Consider the following 19,665-nt stretch of genomic DNA (forward strand, 5'->3'; position numbering starts at 1 on the left):
TAATCCTACAAGGTAGGTGGTGTTTTTATGTCCATTTTACAGATGAGAAAACTGAAGCAAACAGAGGTTTAACTGACTTACCCAGGGTTGCACAGCTAGTAATTGTCCAAGGCTAGATTTGAGTACAGATATCCCTGTCTCCAAGCACATCACTCAATCTACTCTATGACCAGCTGCCACCAGGACTCCTGTGTGTAATTTCTCTTTCTTCCCATCCATTCTTTCCATTGTTTCCTTGTTCAATTAATACCAGTGGCTTCCCATTGCCTCTCCCACCCCACTCTCATCCCTGTCACCCCCATTCTTTCACTTATTTTCAATCTCTCCTGGCTCCTTTCTTGCTGCCAAGTCTCCCCCAACCTGGAGCGGCACCCCCCCAGGATACTCCCATCCCCTCTAACTCTCATCCTCTTTCTGTTCTGCCTTGTCTGCACCAGGTGTTTCTGCTTCTCTTTCCCACTCTTTTCTTAATCCCTTACAAATCAGCTTCTTCCTTATCTTTTCACTCCATGGAAGCTGCTCTCTCCAAAGTTGCCCACAACCTCTTAGTGGCCCCGTCCCAGAGCTTTTCCTCCGGCCTCCCTCACCGGCCCCTTGGAAGCCTTGGACCCCTCTTCTCTCTTTTTTTTTTCAGCCTTCAAGTCTTCCTTTTATTTTTTTAAATTATTTTATTTGCTTTCAGTTTTCTACAATCACTTCCATCTATCTTAGATTTTTTTCCTCCTCCCTCCCTTCCCACTGGCGTGCAGTCTTACATAGGTTCTACACGTACATTCCTATTAAATACATTTTCACTTCAGTCATGTTGCATAGAAGAATTAAAATGAATGGGAGACACCATGAAACAAAACAAAACATAACACAGGAGAAAAGGGTCTGCTTCCTTCTGCGATCCAGTCCCACGGTTCTTTCTCTGGGTGTGGAAGGCATTTTGCCCGAAGAGTCCACTAGGGATGTTTTAGGTCCTTGCATTGCTGTGAAGGGCTAAGTGAGCCAGAGAAGTCCTGGCACTTAGCGGTTCTCCTGGCTCTGCCTCTGGACCCCTCTTCTCTGGGGTTCGGGCAGTGTGGGTCCTCCTCCTGCCTCTCTGACCACCCCTTCTCTGGCTCCTTTGCTGGATCCTGACCCAGTCCTGGGGTCTGTGGTGGGCCGCTTCTCCTCTCCTTTTGTATTGGTACTTGGCATGTTTGCCAGCTGCTCCCTACGCCCCACCTGGGCTGGGGGATGTGACTGGAACACAGTAGGCGCTCAATACATGTCCACTGATGGACAGGCCTGCAAGACTTCTGTGTAAAGGTGGGAGGGGCCTTAGGAGGGCGTGGCTCCCCACGTGGGCTCCTTTGGCTCGCTGCTCCCCCTGGCGGCCAGAGGAAGTATCACCGCGGGCTCCCGGGCCGACTCCTGCCCTTATCCAAGATGGCCGCCCGGGAGTCGGTGCGCCCTCCCCTCTGGTTCCTCCCCCTCCCTCCCTTCCCCGGCTAACAAGGAGGCGGCGCTCCCGGCTGAATGCGGCGGCGGGAGCCATGGCCCCGGGGCTGCGGGTGGCCTGGGTGGCCGCTCTCTGGGCCGCGCTGTGCGGCCAGGCCGCGGCCCTGCCTGGAGGGATGCTGTACCCGCGGGAGACCCCGAGCCGGGAGCGCAAGGAGCTGGGCGGCCTCTGGCACTTCCGAGCCGACTTCTCCCAGGACCGGACCCAGGGCTTTCGGGAGCGGTGGTACCAGAGGCCGCTGCGGGAGGTGAACCCGGGGACCCCTGGGGGGAGGGGGGGAGGGCGGAGCGCGCCCCCCTGCCGGGAGGTGACCCCCCCCGGGGACCCCTGGGGGGAAGGGGAAGCGCGCCCCCTACCGGGAGGTGACCACCCCCCCCCCCCGCCCCCCCGTACGGCCAAGTCTGGCCCCGGAGCCGCGCTCTGCGCCTGCCTGTCTCCGGACCGGCCGGCCTCCGGGGGTCACTGTGAACGCGGGATCGCCAAGCTGGGGTTCGAGTGTGGCCCCTCCCTGAAATCGGGAGCCCGAGGACGCTTTGATCCCCAGACCCGGGGCTCCGTGCCCCTGCCCGGGGGAAGGCGCCCCGCTGGGAAGCCCCCCACTCCGGGAGGGGAGGGAGGGTCCTGCCCGCCCCAAGCCGGGCTCTGCTTCCGAGCAGCCGGGTGCCCTTCACTGCCCCCCTGCCCCCCAGTCCTCCAGCAGCGCGATCCCGGGGAAGGAGACCCTGGGACCCCCGGCTCCGACCCCTCCCCGGTGTCCCCCGTCTTAGAGATCTTCTTGGAGATCTGAGATCGCCTGGGGGGAAGGGCAGAGGGGCAGGGGGCAGAAGGAGGAAGGGAGAAAGGGGAAGTGGGATGAGAGCGCGAGGTCGGGCAGACGAGGGGCTGGGCAGAGCGGAGCGGGCAGACGAGGGGCTGGGCAGAGCGGAGCGGGCAGACGAGGGGCTGGGCAGAGCGGAGCGGGCAGACGAGGGGCTGGGCAGAGCGGAGCGGGCAGACGAGGGGCTGGGCAGAGCGGAGGGGCAGACGAGGGGCTGGGCAGAGCGGAGCGGGCAGACGAGGGGCTGGGCAGAGCGGAGGGGCAGACGAGGGGCTGGGCAGAGCGGAGCGGGCAGACGAGGGGCTGGGCAGAGCCCGGAGCAGTCCTGGAGGTCGGCTCAGCCCGCCTTACAGAGGAGCTGGGGCGCCCAGCCTGTGCCCTCCAGACCCCGGGGCAGCAAGTGCTGGGGTAGGGAGGGGAGACGGTGCGCTGGGCGCTGCGCCCGGTCCGCCCCGCTCCTCCGCGTGTGCGGTGCGCTGTGCTTGTAGCCCCCGCACGTCTGCAGACTTTGCTTTCCACTTGTCCTGGCCGAGGTGGAGGGGAAACCATTCCCCTTCCTGATTCCATCCTATTTCCTGCTCCTTATTTCCAGAGCCCAGCTTTGGGAGGTCCGGTTTCCGCTGCCCCTCTGACACGGACTTCAGTCAGTCCATAAACATCTGTTAAGGGTCTGCCAGGCACCTGGCAGCCGTCAGCCCGATGCACAGAATGTGGGGTCTGGCCAGGACTGCGGATACCCTCTCCTTCCAATGTCTCTTAAAACGAGGGGCAGCTGAGACCCAGCGCAGGGAAGGGACTTGCCCAAGGTCACCCAGAATCAGCATCCTAGGGACGGGACTAGCCCCCAGAGCTCCTGAGCCCGCTAGTCCCAGCCTCCTCTGTGTGACAGTTTCATGATCCCATCAGTCCGTTAGCCAGTGAGGAGCCAGGCTTCTTCTTCCTTTCCCAGGAAGGGCTCAGGAATTCTGAGGTGCTCCCTCCTGTAGGAGGTTCCTAGCTTTGACATACTGCCATTTGGTCCATAGTGGGCATCCCAAAAGTCGAGATCAGTTTTAAGCTTTAATGGCTTAAATGTTTTCAGTCCAATAAACATTTATTAAGTTTTTCTTACATGCCAGGTAATGCCAGTGCTAATCACTGAGACACAAAGAATTTTTAATTCTATAATCTATTAAAGGTTAAAGCTACACTAAAACTTTTGGGACATATATGTTATATTAGAATCTTAGACTTACTCAGATTTTGGGGACAGATATATCATGTTAGAGTCTTAGACTCCACATGTAGACTTTTGGGACATATATGTTATATTAGAATCTTAGACTCTACTTAGACTTTTGGGACATATATTGGAGTCTTGGGTTCTATATTTAGGCTTTGGGGACACACACACACACATATATATAATATTAGAGACTATATTTAGATTTTGGGGCAATATATTAGAAATTCTGTATTTAGACTTTTGGGGCAAATATTGTATTAGAGTCTTGGACTCTATTTAGACTTTGGGGGAATATATATACATACATATACTGGAGTCTTAGACTACATTTTAGACTTTGGGGACATGTACATTATATTCGACTCTATATTTAGACTTTGGGGACATATATATTATATTGCAGTCAAAATACTGGATACCCACAGATGTATGACTTGCCCAGAGTCACACAGCTGGCAAGTATGTGAGGTAGAATTCAAATCTTGGTCTTCCTGTCTCCACACCAGTGCTCTGTCCACTACACAAATCCTCCTGGCTTTTAACTCAGCCAAGAATGCCTCCTCTTTGGCTTCCCTCTGACAAGATCTGGCCAAGTAGAATTGAGCCCTCCCCTTGGGGCTGCATTCCATCCCATCATTATCTTCCCTTACTACCCACCCAGGCATCCCATCATTACCTTTCCTTGTTACCTGCCTGGGCTGACACATCCCAGCCAAAGAGCCAGCCAATATCCCACTGCCATCTGGAATGACTGATAAGGTCTTGGGTGATCTCAGAGTCAGACATCCACCAGCTGAGCTGGAATCCTAGTTTCCTAAAGAGGATGGAAGATCCTATCTTGAAGCTGTCTGCTTCCAAACATACCTGCCTTTTATCTCAATTGACGCCTCAGGCTCTCCAAAGAGAAAGGTTTCCAAAGCTGCTAGGTTCCTGGAAAGCCTTGTGGGCAGGGCAGGCTTGGGTTGTGCTGGAGAACCTGGGATGACCCAGGCTGAGATTGCCCCTGGGTTACCCTAAAAAATACTCAGCCAGAGGAGGGAGATTTAGAGATCATCCGATTCAGGGGGTTTTACCTGGAGGTCCATGAATTTATTTTTAAAAATAGTTTGAAAACTATATTTAAATACTAATTGGATTCAGTTTTATTTTATGCATTTAAAACTATGCTTCTGGGCAGAGGCCCAGTTAGTTTGCCCAGATTGCTGCCACAGAGATCCATGGCACAACAGAGGTTCAGAACCTCTGATCCAGCCCTAACTCCACCATTTAGAAAGGGTCTAGGTGACTTGTCACCAATGTAGCAAACCGAGGAGGGATTGGAAACCAGATCCTTTGACTGCCAGTACAGGGGTGTTTCTTAGTTCCAGGCTCCTCTATAGGGACAAAGAGAATCACCACCATTTCTTCTTCCTCTCTGCCTCCTACCAGTCGGGCCCTGTACTGGACATGCCCGTCCCCTCCAGCTTTAACGATGTGGGCCAGAACCGCACGCTCCATAACTTCATCGGCTGGGTGTGGTATGAGCGGCAGGTGTTGGTGCCCCGGAGCTGGGCCCAGGACCCGGGCATCAGGGTGATGCTAAGAATTAGCAGTGCCCACTACTACGCAATTGTGGTCAGTACCAAGGTTGGGGTTAAGGGAGCAAGAGATTGTGAGGGATAACTGGGGGAAAGCACACACTAGGGGATGTATGTATGTGTGTACGTGTATGTGCTTGTGTGTGTGTGTGCGTGTGTGTGCGTGCGCACATATCTGATTCCGCATGTACGTGTGGGTATGTGCAGATTGGTGACCCCCTGCCCTGACCATTGTCCTTTTCCTTCACTCATCTCTGCTCCCCTGCCTGGTTGCTTGCAGTGGGTGAATGGGGTACACGTGACCGAGCACGAGGGTGGCCACCTTCCCTTTGAAGCCGACATCAGCAGGCTGGTCCAGTCCAATCCTGGAGAGCTGAGTCGCATCACCATCGCCATCAACAATACCCTCACGCCCCACACGCTGCCACCAGGGATCATTGAGCACAAGACCGACAGGGCCCGGTGAGCAGGGCCCTCTCACCTGCCGCAGGCCTGGCACAGAATCACAGATGCATAGCAGGAAGGGGGCCCAGAGGCCAGACCCCCTCATTTGACACATGGGAAACTGAGGTGCAGGAAGGTTAGATTATGAGGATCCTAACTCTAGAGCCCTTTAACAACCTCATTTTGCAAATGAGGAAACTGAGGCCCGTAAAGGTAAGTGACTTGCCCAAGGAGTTGTTCAGTCATTTCAGTTGTATCCAACTCTCCATGACCCCATTTGGGGTTTTCTTGGCAAAGATACTAGAGTTGTTTGCCATTTCCTTCTCCAGTTCATTTGACAGATGAGGAAACTGGGGCAGAGTAAAGTGACTTGTCCAGGGTCACACAACTAGGAAGTGTCTGAGGCCGGATCTGAACTTAGGAAGATGTCTTCCCAACACAGATTCCCTGCACTATGGTGCCCCTAACTTCCCCAGGTAGTGAACTTCAGAGCCCTGTCTTCCTGCTCCAGGGTCAGCCCTTTTACTTCAGCCAGGGAGAGCTGACCCAGGCACATCACTGAAGGAGGACAAGGGTTGAAAGCACTCCCTTCCCTTCTCCCAAACCAGGTATCCCAAGTATTATTTTATTCAGAAAACAAATTTTGACTTCTTTAACTATGCTGGCCTGCACCGTTCAGTCTTCCTCTACACTACTCCCGTCTCCTACATCGATGATATCACCGTCACTACCGACATAGACCAGGGCACAGGTGAGGGGCCCTGCCCTGTGGCTGCTGCTAGGTGGGAGGGGGGATGGGAAGGGCTCCAATCCCTAGCTCCTGGGTGCATCGAGTCCACCTCCAGGCCTGATGCAAGGGATCACCTTCTATTCAGAGATATCCCTAGGGGCCATCTACACCTCCTCCAGGACTCTCAGAAGTCTGACTTGGGACCCCAGAATGCTCAGGTCAGATGAAGTCTCAGCAAACAAGGAGCGGAGAGCCAGGGGCAGCCACTGTCCTCAACCATGGTTCCACTGAGCTCTCTCCCCACACCCAGGGAGGCTCTTTCTCTTGTATCCAGATGCGGCTTGCTTAAATCCCAGCTGCTGCATGCTGCCCAAGCCCGGTGACCACTGGGTGCTAGAGGGGTTTCTCCTGGGTCTCTCTAGGGGACTTGCCCTCATGGCTCAGATGTGTCTTGGTTTCCTCCAGGACTAGTGAACTATGAGATTGTTGTCAAAAGCAATGAGAACTTTGAGCTCGAGCTGCTTCTCTGGGACAAAGAAGGGAGAGTGGTGGCCAAGGGAACGGGGGTCCGGGGCCAGCTCGCAGTGCCCAATGCCCAATTCTGGTGGCCTTATCTGATGCACGAGCAGCCTGCCTACCTGTACTCACTTGAGGTAACATCTGTGTGCCCCAGGCAGGAAGATTCCTGTCCCCCGCACTATCTGGAGACCCAGTAAGAGGCCTTGGCAGGGAAAGGAGGCCTCAGGGAAATGTCCTCCAGACAATTCCAGGCCTCTGATGACACCCTTCTGTGCCACAAAGAATCTTCTCACAACAAAATCTAGGAAATGCTAAGAATTCCAGTGCCCAAAGGTGGAAAGTGAGGAGGCCCTGGGAGGTCACTGGACGATTGATGGTGGCAGTCATACAGTCCAACTTATTCTATCTTCAAGTGTTTTTTATAAAAAATCAGCTTTCTCTCCTTCTCACCTACCCTTGTAGAACCACCACTGGGGGAAAAAAAGACAACCTTTGTGACAAAGATTCATAGTCAAGCAAAATGAATTCTTAGACTAATTCCAGAAAATATGGCTTAATCTGACCCCTGAATCCATCCCCTATGTCCAGAGGTGACCAGCCTGTTTCATCTTGCAGCCCTCTTTCTTGTTATACAGATGGAAATTAAGGCCCAGAGACATCGATTGTTCTAAATCAGTGGACAGAGCACTGGGCCTAAAGTCAGGAAGACCTGAGTTCAAATCTGACCTTAGATACTTACTACCTGTGTGATCCTGGGCAAGTCACTTCATCTATGTCTGCCTCTATTTCCCCAACCAAAAACTGAGGCTCATAAATCGTAACAACGCTTAGCTTGCTGGGTTGTTGTGAGGATCATGAGATACCGTTTGTAAAGCATTTAGCACTGTCCCTGGTACATATTAGGTGCTTTATAAATGCTGACTCCCTCCTCCCATTCCAGAAATAGATCCGTACCTGCCACATAGTGGCTTAGAAGACTACAGGTTAACACCACCAATGTTGTATTGTATTTTTATTTATTTGGTTAAACACATTTTCATTTGTTTCTGGAGCCTCTGGGGAGAGGCCCTGGGTTTTCTTTGACCTCTACTCTAGATCGAAGATTTAGAGCTGAGGGGCCACGTCCAGACCCTTCATTTTACAGTTGAGGAAACTGAGGCCTCCAAAGGTTAAGTGACTTGCCCAAGGTTACACAACTAGCAAATGTCAGAACCAGAATTTGAACTCAGGTCTCTCCTGACTCGGAGACCAACCAGCTTTCCACTCCACCCTACTACCTGTCCACCTTTTTAGCCACCAGTCCTGAGATGGCTCATTTCTAACATTCAGAAACCAAGACAGGGTCAGAGTGAACAGTAGGGAGATTACAATTGTCTGATTCCTTTAAATCTTGGTGGGGAGGTCACCAGGGCCTGGGGTCTTCCTCGTTTAATTTTTTCTGACTCCTTTGGGCCTGGGTCTCTGGTGTCTGAGTACTGACCACACCCTCTACCCACCCTTACATCCCCATAGGGCCAGGGGGTGGTTTCTCTTTATAGCAGATCATACTACCTGGAAGAGGCCCCCCACCATGACCCTCATGTCCTGTGCTTTGGGAATGGCAGGTGACCCTAGAAGTACAGACAGGAACCGGGATCGTGTCTGACGTCTACACCCTTCCTGTGGGCATCCGCACTGTGAAGGTCATGCATAACCAGTTTCTCATTAACGGAAAACCCTTCTATTTCCACGGGGTCAACAAGCATGAAGACGCTGATGTAAGAGATGGTCTCGGGGTAGAGGTGCAAACAGGGGTGCAAACAGGGGCGGTCAGTCTAAAAGCAAAGGTATCACCTCAACCCCTCCAACATTACTAATAATAGCACCATGCTAGGCCCAGGGGTAATGAGACAAAAAAAACCCCTCAAAACAACAAAGCCCCTGATTTAAAAGGCTTACCTTCTCCAGAGTGGGGATATCACAGGTATCCAGGTCACTATAGTATAAGAGAGAAAAGGAGTGATCACAGATCAAAACTGGAGGAGGGCTGATGGAGGTGGTGCTGCCTGAGCTGAAAAACCTGAGGAAAGGCAGAGATAAGAAGGACTGCATGCTAAGCATGAGGACCAGCCTTTTCAAAGGCACAGTAGTGGGAGATTCTCAAGTTCAGGAAACAGCTCACAGTCTAGCTCAGATGGAGAATGAATGGCACGTGGTAGGGAGGAATGTGGGATAGATTGTAAGGTAGGTGGGAGGCCTTCCACTCTTTGGAGGGTCTTGAAATCTAGGCTGAGGAGGCTGGACTGGATCCCATTCACATGAGGAAGATTTTTGAGCAGGCTTACTTACCCATTGCCCCCTCGCTCAATAAATACCACAGGGATCAAATCCAAATTCCTCTTTTGCATTCGGACCCCTCCACAACCTGACTCCATGATACATTCCCAGACTTATTCTATATGACTTCTCTTCACGTACCCAACTGACTTTTTTTAGCTTTTCTTTGTATCCCCAGTGCTGGGTACACAATAGGAGCTTCATAAGTGCTGGTTGACTGCCTGCTTCAGGGAGATCTTGGTAGCTGTGTAGAGAGATGGATTGGAGCATAGGGAGACTGGAGGCTAGGAGGCCGTAAGAAGAATTGGGGTGATGGCAGAGGAGGGTGGTGATTATGCAGGGTGGGGCCATCTCTCCGCCACCTTTTAATGCTGTTATGGGCAGCTAGTGCTGAGGCCTGGGTTGGGTGACCAGAGGGATGGTGAGGGATATACAGGGGAGCTCTCTATGTGTCCGCCACTCCATGGAAAGGCGGGCATGCTTGCCTTAACTTCCTCATCATCTTCATCCCTAGATCCGCGGGAAGGGATTCGACTGGGCTCTCGTGATGAAGGATTTCAACCTGCTGCGGTGGCTGGGGGCTAACTCTTTCCGTACAAGCCACTACCCCTATGCCGAGGAGGTGATGCAACTCTGTGACCGCTACGGGATTGTGGTCATTGACGAGTGTCCGGGCGTGGGGATTGTGTTACCGTGAGTGTCCTCCTCCTCCTGAGCCCCCTGTACAGGGGGGACCCCTGCTACTTCCCAGCTATGTGACATGAAATGTCCCTGTGCCTCAGTTTCCTTATCTGTAAAATGGTGAAGTTGAACTTGGCAGGGCTGATGCTGACTCCTCTCCTTCCCCACAGAGAGAGCTTTGGGAATGTTTCTCTGCAACACCACCTAGAAGTGATGGAGGAGCTGGTCCGGAGGGACAAGAATCACCCTGCTGTGGTTATGTGGTCTGTGGCCAATGAGCCTGTTTCCTGGCTGGCGCCTGCTGCCTACTATTTCAAGTGAGGACCCTGTCTGAGGGTGAGGCTTGGGGCTGTGGGGAGGATGGTCCTGACGGTGGTCTTGGATGGAGGGAGACACACCCAGTGTGAGCGCATTGCTACAGGAAACCATCATCAGAATCATATTGGGGGGCTTAGGGGGATCCATCCAATCAACCAACCAGGATGCCTGTATTGGGGACCTACTGTGTACTAGGTACTGGGGAGACCAAGATAAAAACTTGCCCTCAAGATGTTTCCAGTCTACAAAGACCTTCTCCTGTGTGCCTTCTCCTGAGAAGCATAGGCTTTGCGCAGTCAGAAATCTCAGATTGAGCAGAGGTAGCTGAGAAAGGAAAGGGACTGGCCCAAAACCATGGCTGACCTTGGGAGGCAGATGGGTGCACAGAGCACAGGGGTCAGAATTTGGGAGTCGAGAAGGTCCAGGTTCCAGGTCCCAGTCCCACCGATGACATCCCAAGATGTGTAACCCTGGGCAAGTCTCTTAAACTGTCTGTGCCTCAAAGTCCTCTTCTGTAAAATGGGTTAATGATAACACCCCTGAGCTGAGGGTTGTTGTGAGAATCAAGTGAGTTAACAAAGAGAACGTGCTCTTCAAACCTGAAAGTGTTATATAAATACTGGCTGTCATTTGGCCAAGTCACACCTTCCTCTGTGGCCTCAGAGGTCCCTCCTAGCTCTAGAGCCACGACCCTGTACTTAGAAATGCATTTTCTAATGACCTCAGTTTACATTATTTTTGAGTTTTAATTTTAATTGATAACTTTTAAAATTTTTAAATTAATTTTAAAATTTTTAATCCTGCCTTTCTTTCCTAATGTCTTAATGCTCCTCCTATCCTTCCCAGGCACCCATACTTGGATGAGGGTTCTTAATGTTTTATGTGTCACGGCCCCCTTTAAGCAGTCTGCAAAATCTTGTGGGCCCTCCTAGGAGTCACATTTTAAATTGCGTATTATTGATTTATTTATTATCATTCATTGTTTATGAATTTTTAAAATTTTTTATTTTAAAATAATTTTATTTTTTAGTTTAAAATAAAATACAAAGGAAACCAATTATATCAAAATACAATTCTCAAAAAAATTTCTTAAGTTCTGGGTCCCAGGTTAAGAATCTCTCCCTGCCTTCTAGGCAGCTTTCAAAGAAACAAACAAACATTGTAGCCCAACTAACCAAGCCATCATCCAAGTCTGGCAATACAATACATCCGTATTCTATACCCATAGTCCCGTCTCTTTGGAAAGGAGGTAGGGAAGGGCCTTCTCATCTCTTCTTTGGGGCCAAACTGGCACATTATCATCTCATAGGTAACTCCCAACTACCTACAGAGATTTTTTCCCTCTCTGATTCAGGACTCTGTCCTCTGGGGAAAGGTTTGGAGGAGAGTTGATCAGAACTGGACTAAGGCCTGCTACAAGTTTCCCACAATAGAAACTTAAAAACTTCAGAAGAGCAGTGCTGGGGTGTGGTGATGATAGGAATTTACATGGACCAGCTATGTGACTCTGGGCAAGCTACTTAACCTCTGCCTGCCTTGGTTTCTCCAACTGTAAAAATGGGAATCGATCCCTTCCTGAGTTCTTGTGAGATCAAATGAGGTGATTTCTGTAAAATGCGGAGCACAGTTCCCAGTACATAGTAAGTAGGTGCTTAGTAAATGCGGATTTCCTTCCTCAAAAAGGTTTCCCTTTCTTTACAGAGGTGGGAGCCTATGGGTGTGGATTACTGCATATACTGTCAGACTCATTGGATGCATAGGTTAATTCATAGGATCAAGAATTCCAAGGTAGAAGGGCCTCCAGGGGTCATCTGGTACAACTCATTTTTCTGAGGAGTAAAATAACACAGGATCCTGGATATAGAGCAGGAGGGGCCCTTCTCATTTTAGAGAGAAGGAAACTTGAGGCCCATAGAGGACAAGGGATCAGAACCCCGGTTGTTGACTCCAGAGCCAGCCCCCTGCCACTTTACCCCACACCTCTCAGGGGCCTTTCATTTTATTCTTTGTAACAAAGATCTTAGGGAAGGGAAGGGATAAATTTGGAAATTAATAGAATGAAAAAACAAAAAAACTTGATAAAAATTAAAATAAGCTAAGAAGAGAGAGGACAGAAGGAAGGAAACAAGGGAAGAAAGAGAGAAAGAAAAAAGGAAGGAAGGAAGGAAAGAAAGGAAGAAAAAGGAAGGAAAGAAAAGAAGGGAGAGAGAGAAGGGAAGGAGGGAGACCAGCCATAAGGAGGAGTCAGGGCAGCAATCATGACAGCTGCTAGCTGCCCATCCATCACCACTCGGTAAGCTGAAATCTTGGAAAGGTTAGTGACCTGAAGTCTAGTTCTGCCACTAGCCAGTGGTCCCCTCTCTCCATGGAGCCTCCATTTCCTCTTATTATAAAGATCTCCTTTGATTCTCACAAAAACCCTGGGAAGTAGAGAAAACTGAAGCAGAGGTTAAGTGACTTGCCCAAGGACACAGCTAGTAGGTATGTGAAGTTGGATCTGAACCCAGGTCTTCCCAACTCTAGGCCCAGCGCTGTTTTGCTGGCCCAGATGATCCCTAAAGACGCTTCTTGGGCTGACACGTCATAGTCAGCGCAGAGACATTATTATAAGAGGCTTGCATACAGTCACAGTGGGGAGGGGACGGGTCCATGGCACAAGAGCAGGAGTGGCTTCCTCCCTCAGAATGACTGGGCAAAGGCTGCTGGCTGGGCTCCATCTGTTAGGCCTTTAGAACAAGTAGTTTTAAGCTGAGATCACCAAGTCATAGGTATTTTGAACAATTCAGTATCAGCTTTTTCCTAGCCCACTATGGGTTGCCCATTCTGGGGCCTTATCTCTCTGAGCTGCCCACGCAAGCAGCAGCTTCCCCTCTACTCCCCTTCCCCACCCTGCCCCCCTCGAACCTCAGGAGGCAGGTCTTTGCCCACCCGTGGAAACAGAGTCAGGGGCACATGGGAGCAAGGACCAGTGACTCCCCCAGAAAGAAGCAGGTGGAAGAGCAGGAACCAGCAGCCCTTCCCATTCTGATGGGCCACCATATGTCTTCTGTCCTGAACAGGACTGTGATCGCCCACACCAGAGCCCTGGACCCCACCCGACCTGTGACCTTTGTGTCCAATTCTAGGCCTGAAGTGGATCATGGGGTAAGTGCTGGAATGGCTTCATTTTTTTCTACTTCTTGCTTGCTTTTGCTTGGTAGCATAGGCTAAAACCCAACAGCCAACATTGGTCCACTATGGGGCCAAGACAGGTCTAGTGGGGAGGCCCTGCCCAAGGGAGGCCCAGGGAACAGCTTTGGTCCTTCCACTCTAGTCTCTCCTGCTTTCTCCCCAGTTATCCCAGGGTAGGTAGCAGGAATTAATGGAAAGGACCATGTACACTGGGCACATGGCCTAGTCTTAGGCCAGCTAACTCCCATATGCCGAGTCCATTCGTAGAATGTGACGGTTGAAGGGGCTGAACCACCCATCACATCCTAGCCCTTCATTTACAGAGGAGGAATCTGGCCCTGACGGTGGTCAGTGACAGCCACAGCTAGACCCCAGGGGTCTCTTGCCTAACAAATAATTCACTTCCCACTCTCACTGCTGCCCACCATCTTTAAAACCAGGGGTGAGGCTGGCCCCTAGCCATCATGTTTGTTGTTGTTCGGTCCTGTCCATCTCTTCATGGCCCCATTTTGGGTTTTCTTGGCAAGGATACAGGAGGGGTTGACCATTGCCTTCTTCCAGCCTCCACTTTCAAGGACTTACTGAGATCACACAGAAAACACCTTATTCCATGAGTCACTGTTTTTGTCCTTGGGCCCTCCCAGGTCAACTCTTCCATGAGTCCAAGCTGGCCCTCTTAACCTCACCTCATTCTAGAGGCATTTGGGCCTTCAGCTGTAGTGACCCGCCCCACCCCCACACACAGACGCACAGACACACTGACCCATTCATCAAGGGCTCCTCTACACCCTTCCCACCACCTGTATTGTGTACGTGGCCTGAGAAGTCAGAGAGGAACAGTAGTCACTGGGAGAAGACAGATCACATCAAGGCAAACCCAGGTTGGGAGATGAGTATATTTATTACAGACGTGATTATTAAGCTAACGGCAGAGAATCACACATCAAAGTGGCCCTCCCTAGTGCTGTGGCACCATTTCAGCTCATTTCTCTCTTCTGCCCACCCCCCCAAGAAGTCCCCTTCTTCCTTACCACCAAATTCCCTAGTGGAACAACGTCTGGGGGAAAGGTCCCTGGGGGAGAAAATACTGCCAGTGACATTGGGCCTGACCCCCTCCTAAGTCCTTACATCATTCCCTACCCCCAGTATTCTGCTCTGTCTCCTGGTCTGCCATCCCCACCGTTGGCCAGCCAGATGGGCAGAACAAGCAAAGTCTCTATTTCAGCACTTTATTGATCGTATCTCCTGCCCACCAGCAGCAGGGCAATCTTTGGAGGCAGAGTTTGGGGAGGAAAACCCCTTTGCTCAACTCACATGGCTAAACTGCCAACCATCCTCTATTGAGGGATGGACTGCCCACCAGTTTTAAACTCTTCACCTTTAGAGACCTGCCAGCCCCCTCCTCAGCTTCCCTAGTAGCTAGGATTCCAGGGGTACACCATCATGCCCAGCTAAAAGCGAGCTTTTAATCTGTCTCTTAGGCACCATACGTGGATGTGATCTGTATCAACAACTACTACTCTTGGTACCATGATTATGGGCACCTGGAGGTGATTCAGCTGCAGGTCAACACTGAATTTGAGAACTGGTACAAATTATACCAGAAGCCAATTATCCAAAGTGAGTACGGAGCAGACACCGTCCCTGGGCTGCACCAGGTGAGTGGCGGATGCCACACTGATCTCATCCTTCCCCTGGGGGCAAGGTTTGGCAGCCAGCTGGCTTTCCTTCTCTGGCCCATTTCCAAAGGTATTTGTGGTGCTAGGGAGGCGACTGTTGGGCCCAGCTTACATTTCATCCCTTAGGGCAGCTAATGGGTTTAAGCCCAGCCTCCTTCTCCATCTCCAGAGTTGGATTCTCTTTCCCCTGTCTCAGGGAGCCTGTGCAAGGGCCAGGGCATTCCTCATGTGGCTCCGATTACAGGCCTGGAGTTCTCCCTTGGGCCACCCTTAGGACTGAATGATGGATTCCTTTCTTTTTAAGCTCAGCCTGGCCCTGCTGAAATGCCATCCCTATGCTAATAGATGCAGGCAGACCTCCTTTTTCTGATGGGATTTTAAAAAATGTTTCTTATGTTCATGTGCATGCACCGTGTGCCCACTTTCAGTTTATCCAGCTCTGTAAGTGGGTGATGGTTGTGCATCCAAGCACCCCATTGCAGTGGCTGTGTGACCTTCAAACAGTCATTGTTCCAGGCGTTATTAGCCTCATGGGTGGTCAGGGGGAGTGTCTTAACCTGTTTTCATGGATCCCTTCTCAGAATAATGTTTTAACATGTATAAGTCCATGGGATCACAGAAAACAACAAAGGTTAGTATAAAGGTATAATTCTTGTCCCATTACGTTCATAGAGGCCCCCCCAAGATCTTGTGGCCCATGGACCTCAGATTAAGAATTCCCTGCTCTCCACACACTCTCCTGGCATTGGCTTAGTTACCATCTGATTCGTGTGTGTGTGTGTGTGTGTGTGTGTGTGTGTGTGTGTGTGTGTGTGTGATGCGTCTTGAACCTGGGTTCCTCCTGGCCCTATCCACTACACCATACTAACTCTTTAACTCTTTAACCCTTCTCTGCTCCAAGGCCACCTTGGTACTAGGTCAGGACATCCAGCAGATTACTTTCTCTAGTTGGGATAAATCAGAAGAGAAAATCATGGCCTTTGCTCTCCATGACTGAAAATGTACTTCTTAGATCACCTCTGTGGAGGCATCAGAGACACCACATTGGGGGAGATGGGACCAGCTCTGGTGCAGCCAGCCTCACTTCCCAATGCACTTAGCTGCCTGGAAGCCAAGAGTTAGTTAGGATCTTGGAATTCCAGCCTTTGTCTTAGCAAATGCATCTGGCTCAGCTCACTGTCAGGCCTAAAAGCTGATAATGGGCAGAATTGAGACCTTGGGAAATGTTAACGACCTTGAAAACCATCTGTGTCCGTGTTAGGGCAGACTGGTTGTTTTATGGAGGATCACCACCTTCCCTGGTCTGCTTTCAGACATAGTTGCTCTTCGTTCTTTGGCAGTACCACATTTCCAGCAAATACCCTGGCAGCAAACATCCTATAAAAACTGTTGTTGGGATTTAACTGGCCTGTCCTTCTAGAGTCAGTCAATTCATGTTATTTGGTGTAGAAGCTGAACATGGCACCAGCTGAGAAGGGCAGTCTGAAGTCTAGATTCGCTCATGCCAAGTCATGACGCATGCATAAGCAATGGGACACATAAAAATCCAGGTTGCTACGTGGGGACATTCTTGTGCTCTCACATATATCCTTTGAGCAGAGCCAGTAAAAACAGAGCCTTGGGGATGAGGCACAGTCATTGCACCGGACAAGGCTCTCAAAGTTCCTTCGAGGGAGGCCTGGCGTAGCCTCCAAAGTCTTCCTTGTGGCCGCCTTGACCGCCCACCACGAAGGCAGAGACCTACCAACTTTCATGGACACTGAGACCTGTGACCCCCATATTCCTTCCTTTCCCTCTCTCCGTTTACACTATTTAGGACCCTCCTCTGATGTTTAGCGAAGAATACCAGAAATTTGTGCTGCAGCAGTATCATCTGGCTTTCGACCAAAAACGCAAAGACTACGTGATTGGAGAGCTGATTTGGAATTTTGCAGATTTCATGACAGACCAATGTGAGTAGCCCTGCCTGTCTTCTGCAACCACTAGTTTTCCTTAGTTACAAACACAAAGTCGTAGGAGAGACACATTAGATCGTGTGAAATTTGCTAGGAAACTCTGGGAACCTGAGGTTCTTTCCCTGTAACTCGATTGTAAACCTTTAACCAAACTCACAGCCATTTTAGTAAAATGTTTTTTAGTTTAAAAAAAAAAAAGCCAGTATTAGAGTCTTACAATGTCTTACAATGACGGTAGTGAATCACTCACTACTAAACTCAGCTGTCATTTAACTTACTGTTTGAACACGTCCCTTCTCCTGAGGGTTTAACAAAGCAGCTGATAAATTCTGTTGATTTTCTTTTCCCTTTTTTTGGTGGGAGTTGGATAGAACATGAGAGAAATGAGCCAGATTGCCTACAGTAGCATTCTTTCTACTACAAGTTGGGTTTTTTTTTGTGGGGGGTGCGCAGAGACAGTGCAGGGGGAGCTCTGATCACCAAGAATGATAAATTTCCACTACTGCTATGCAGTAATTTCTTTTGATAAAAGCTGTTCGGCAAAATCTACTTTGGAGTTGCCTGGGACACAGAGAGCTAAGTGACTTGTCCAGGGTCACACAGCCAGTATATGTAACAGGCAGAACTTGACCCCAGATCCTCTGGATTCCTTGGTTGACTCTATCCCTTACACTGCACTCACTGCTCCGCTGTGGTCTGAGATACACTAACTTTCAAGTGTTGAAAAATAGGCCAGTTTTCCAAAGCTTATTTGAAGGGACAGCCAGCTGTTTGACAAAGGTATGGTTTCAAAGAAACCACTCACTTTCAGCTAAACAGGCCTTATTCAAATCAAAAGAAAATGGGGTTGGTACCTGTGACTATATACGTGTCTGGTTTGGTTTTTTCCTAGCAAAGGTACAAAACTGTGGTTTTGGTTAAATCCTCTGGGAAGTAAAACTTTATTTCCCAATTCCTGTAATATTTCTAGAGGCTTAAAGATGCTGTGTTATATTGTGAACAAGGGTGGAAGAGGCCATGGCAGTAAAAGGGAGGAATAAGGCTACAAAAGGGCAAAGAGGAGAGCAAAGTAGGAGAAAAGGAGACGGAAACCTGTTTGACTTGGCCTGAGTGGCTTCGGTGTCAGTCAGGAGTCCTCAGCCTTTTCGTGGAGAGCAGCTAGTTTTCATTTAATTAGATTCTTAAGCCTTTGCTCAGTCAGGGTTTATGGGTTCACAGTGAGTTCACAATGAGAACCCTGGGTGGTGCCCAGAGCAGAGCTTCCCAGCAGAGCCACCTAGCAGATCCCTAACTCCTAGGGGCTCATTTTGAAGTGTCTGTTCAAGGGGAGAGATTAGAATGTTCTCCTCTAGTGTTGGTTTGGGCATACTAACCCAACTGATCCTTCAGGCAGTCTACTGGCACTATGAGGCAGTTCATGAACATTTTATTTTTAATCTGTTTTTCTGAGCCTAGCTGTGCCTACCCAGTTCAGTTTTATGTCTGGTGAGTTAGGATCTAGGCCACTTATGTGCAACAATGGAGAGCAACAAAGTTGTCCTTCACTATGCTTTTTGCCTCATTTTCAGCACCACAGAGAGTGGTCGGAAATAAGAAGGGAATCTTCACCCGACAGCGACAACCTAAAGGTTCAGCATTCCTTCTCAGAGAACGATACTGGAAAATCGCCAATGAAACCATGTATCCTCGTTTAGCAGCAACTCCACAGTATTTGGAAAACCGGTTTTTTTACTTCCTTGACTAAAGGACAAGAACTGTTTCTATGAACCAAGGAAGGGGGAGCTGCTTGATTTGCAAGGGACTCTGGGAGTCCCTCTATCATACAAGAAGAGATGTTTCCAGGATTCTCAACTACATCTTCTGATGGGAGGTGGGAAGACATGGTTTTTTATAATGCTTTTTGATAATGTTCTGTAAGATGGGATACTATCAAGTATGAAATGAGACCTTTGTCCACAACAGGAATGCTAGTTTTAAGAACTAGCTCTCCGTAAGCGGGAGGACCTGCATGAAAAAATTAGCTAAACAGAATTTGAAACCAGTTTGACAGACAAATGTGCCTCATTTTCACATCCCTTGTGCAGATAGACTTAAAATCAGGGTGTTTTGATTGCAGTATTAAAATTCACTATTAACAGTATGTTGTTACAAAGTTGTATGTTTTCCCAACAGCCTTGTGTCCCTTAACACAGAGGTAATATGTTTTCCTCCACCCTGGACACCACGTCAGACCAGCCAGGATGAAGTAAATGAGAATTTAAAATAACACAGGAAACAGTGGTTTTTCTTTTTTACAACCGTGACTGAACTTCATGATGACCAGCACCCTAAATGGTACAATGTGAAGGGGATGTTGACTTCACATTGTCTTTACTGAAGTTCATAACCCCAGTTTCTTTAGAGAATTCATCAGAAGTCAAGGCCTCCATGCCTCCTTGCCTCATCCCTTTCTGCCCTATTGGAAGCCAACAATAAAGTTTTCGATTATGCATCACTCTTCCTCATAACCTTGTGATGTGGGTAGTGCAATTACCCTTATCTTCTTTTTGCAGATTAGGAAAATGAGGATTGGGAAGGTAGGTGATGATGCTTTCCCCAGTTACAGAACCATAGATTTAAAATTGGAAGGCCAAAGAGTCCAATTTCATTGTACAAATGAGGAAACTGAGGGAGGTTAAGTGACTTGCCTAGCAAGTGTCTGAGGTGGGATGTGAACTCAGGTCATCCCAGTTCTGAATTCCATA

At 49.6% G+C, this 19,665-nt stretch overlaps 1 protein-coding gene across 1 annotated transcript; it reads left to right on the plus strand.

Annotated features, from left to right (window-relative positions):
* Positions 1-1,474: 1,474 nt before the first annotated feature.
* On the plus strand, positions 1,475-19,061 carry GUSB (glucuronidase beta). Its single transcript, XM_072640090.1, has 12 exons — positions 1,475-1,736; positions 4,960-5,145; positions 5,389-5,570; positions 6,161-6,303; positions 6,748-6,935; positions 8,406-8,558; positions 9,632-9,810; positions 9,969-10,115; positions 13,176-13,260; positions 14,769-14,945; positions 16,783-16,918; positions 18,490-19,061. The coding sequence occupies exons 1-12, from the start codon at positions 1,524-1,526 to the stop codon at positions 18,663-18,665; spliced, it is 1,965 nt and encodes a 654-aa protein (XP_072496191.1). The 5' UTR covers positions 1,475-1,523; the 3' UTR covers positions 18,666-19,061.
* The last annotated feature ends 604 nt before the right edge of the window (positions 19,062-19,665 follow it).

The sequence above is a fragment of the Notamacropus eugenii genome, chromosome 2 (genome assembly GCF_028372415.1).
Source record: "Notamacropus eugenii isolate mMacEug1 chromosome 2, mMacEug1.pri_v2, whole genome shotgun sequence".
Lineage (NCBI taxonomy): Eukaryota > Metazoa > Chordata > Mammalia > Diprotodontia > Macropodidae > Notamacropus > Notamacropus eugenii.

Bases quoted from the DNA above. Each gene is read 5' to 3' on its own strand.
- GUSB (XM_072640090.1), top strand. From the start codon at position 1,524: ATGGCCCCGGGGCTGCGGGTGGCCTGGGTGGCCGCTCTCTGGGCCGCG. The intron at 9,811-9,968 runs GTGAGTGTCCTC...CCTTCCCCACAG, and splicing joins GGCGTGGGGATTGTGTTACC to AGAGAGCTTTGGGAATGTTT. The intron at 14,946-16,782 runs GTGAGTGGCGGA...TACACTATTTAG, and splicing joins CCGTCCCTGGGCTGCACCAG to GACCCTCCTCTGATGTTTAG.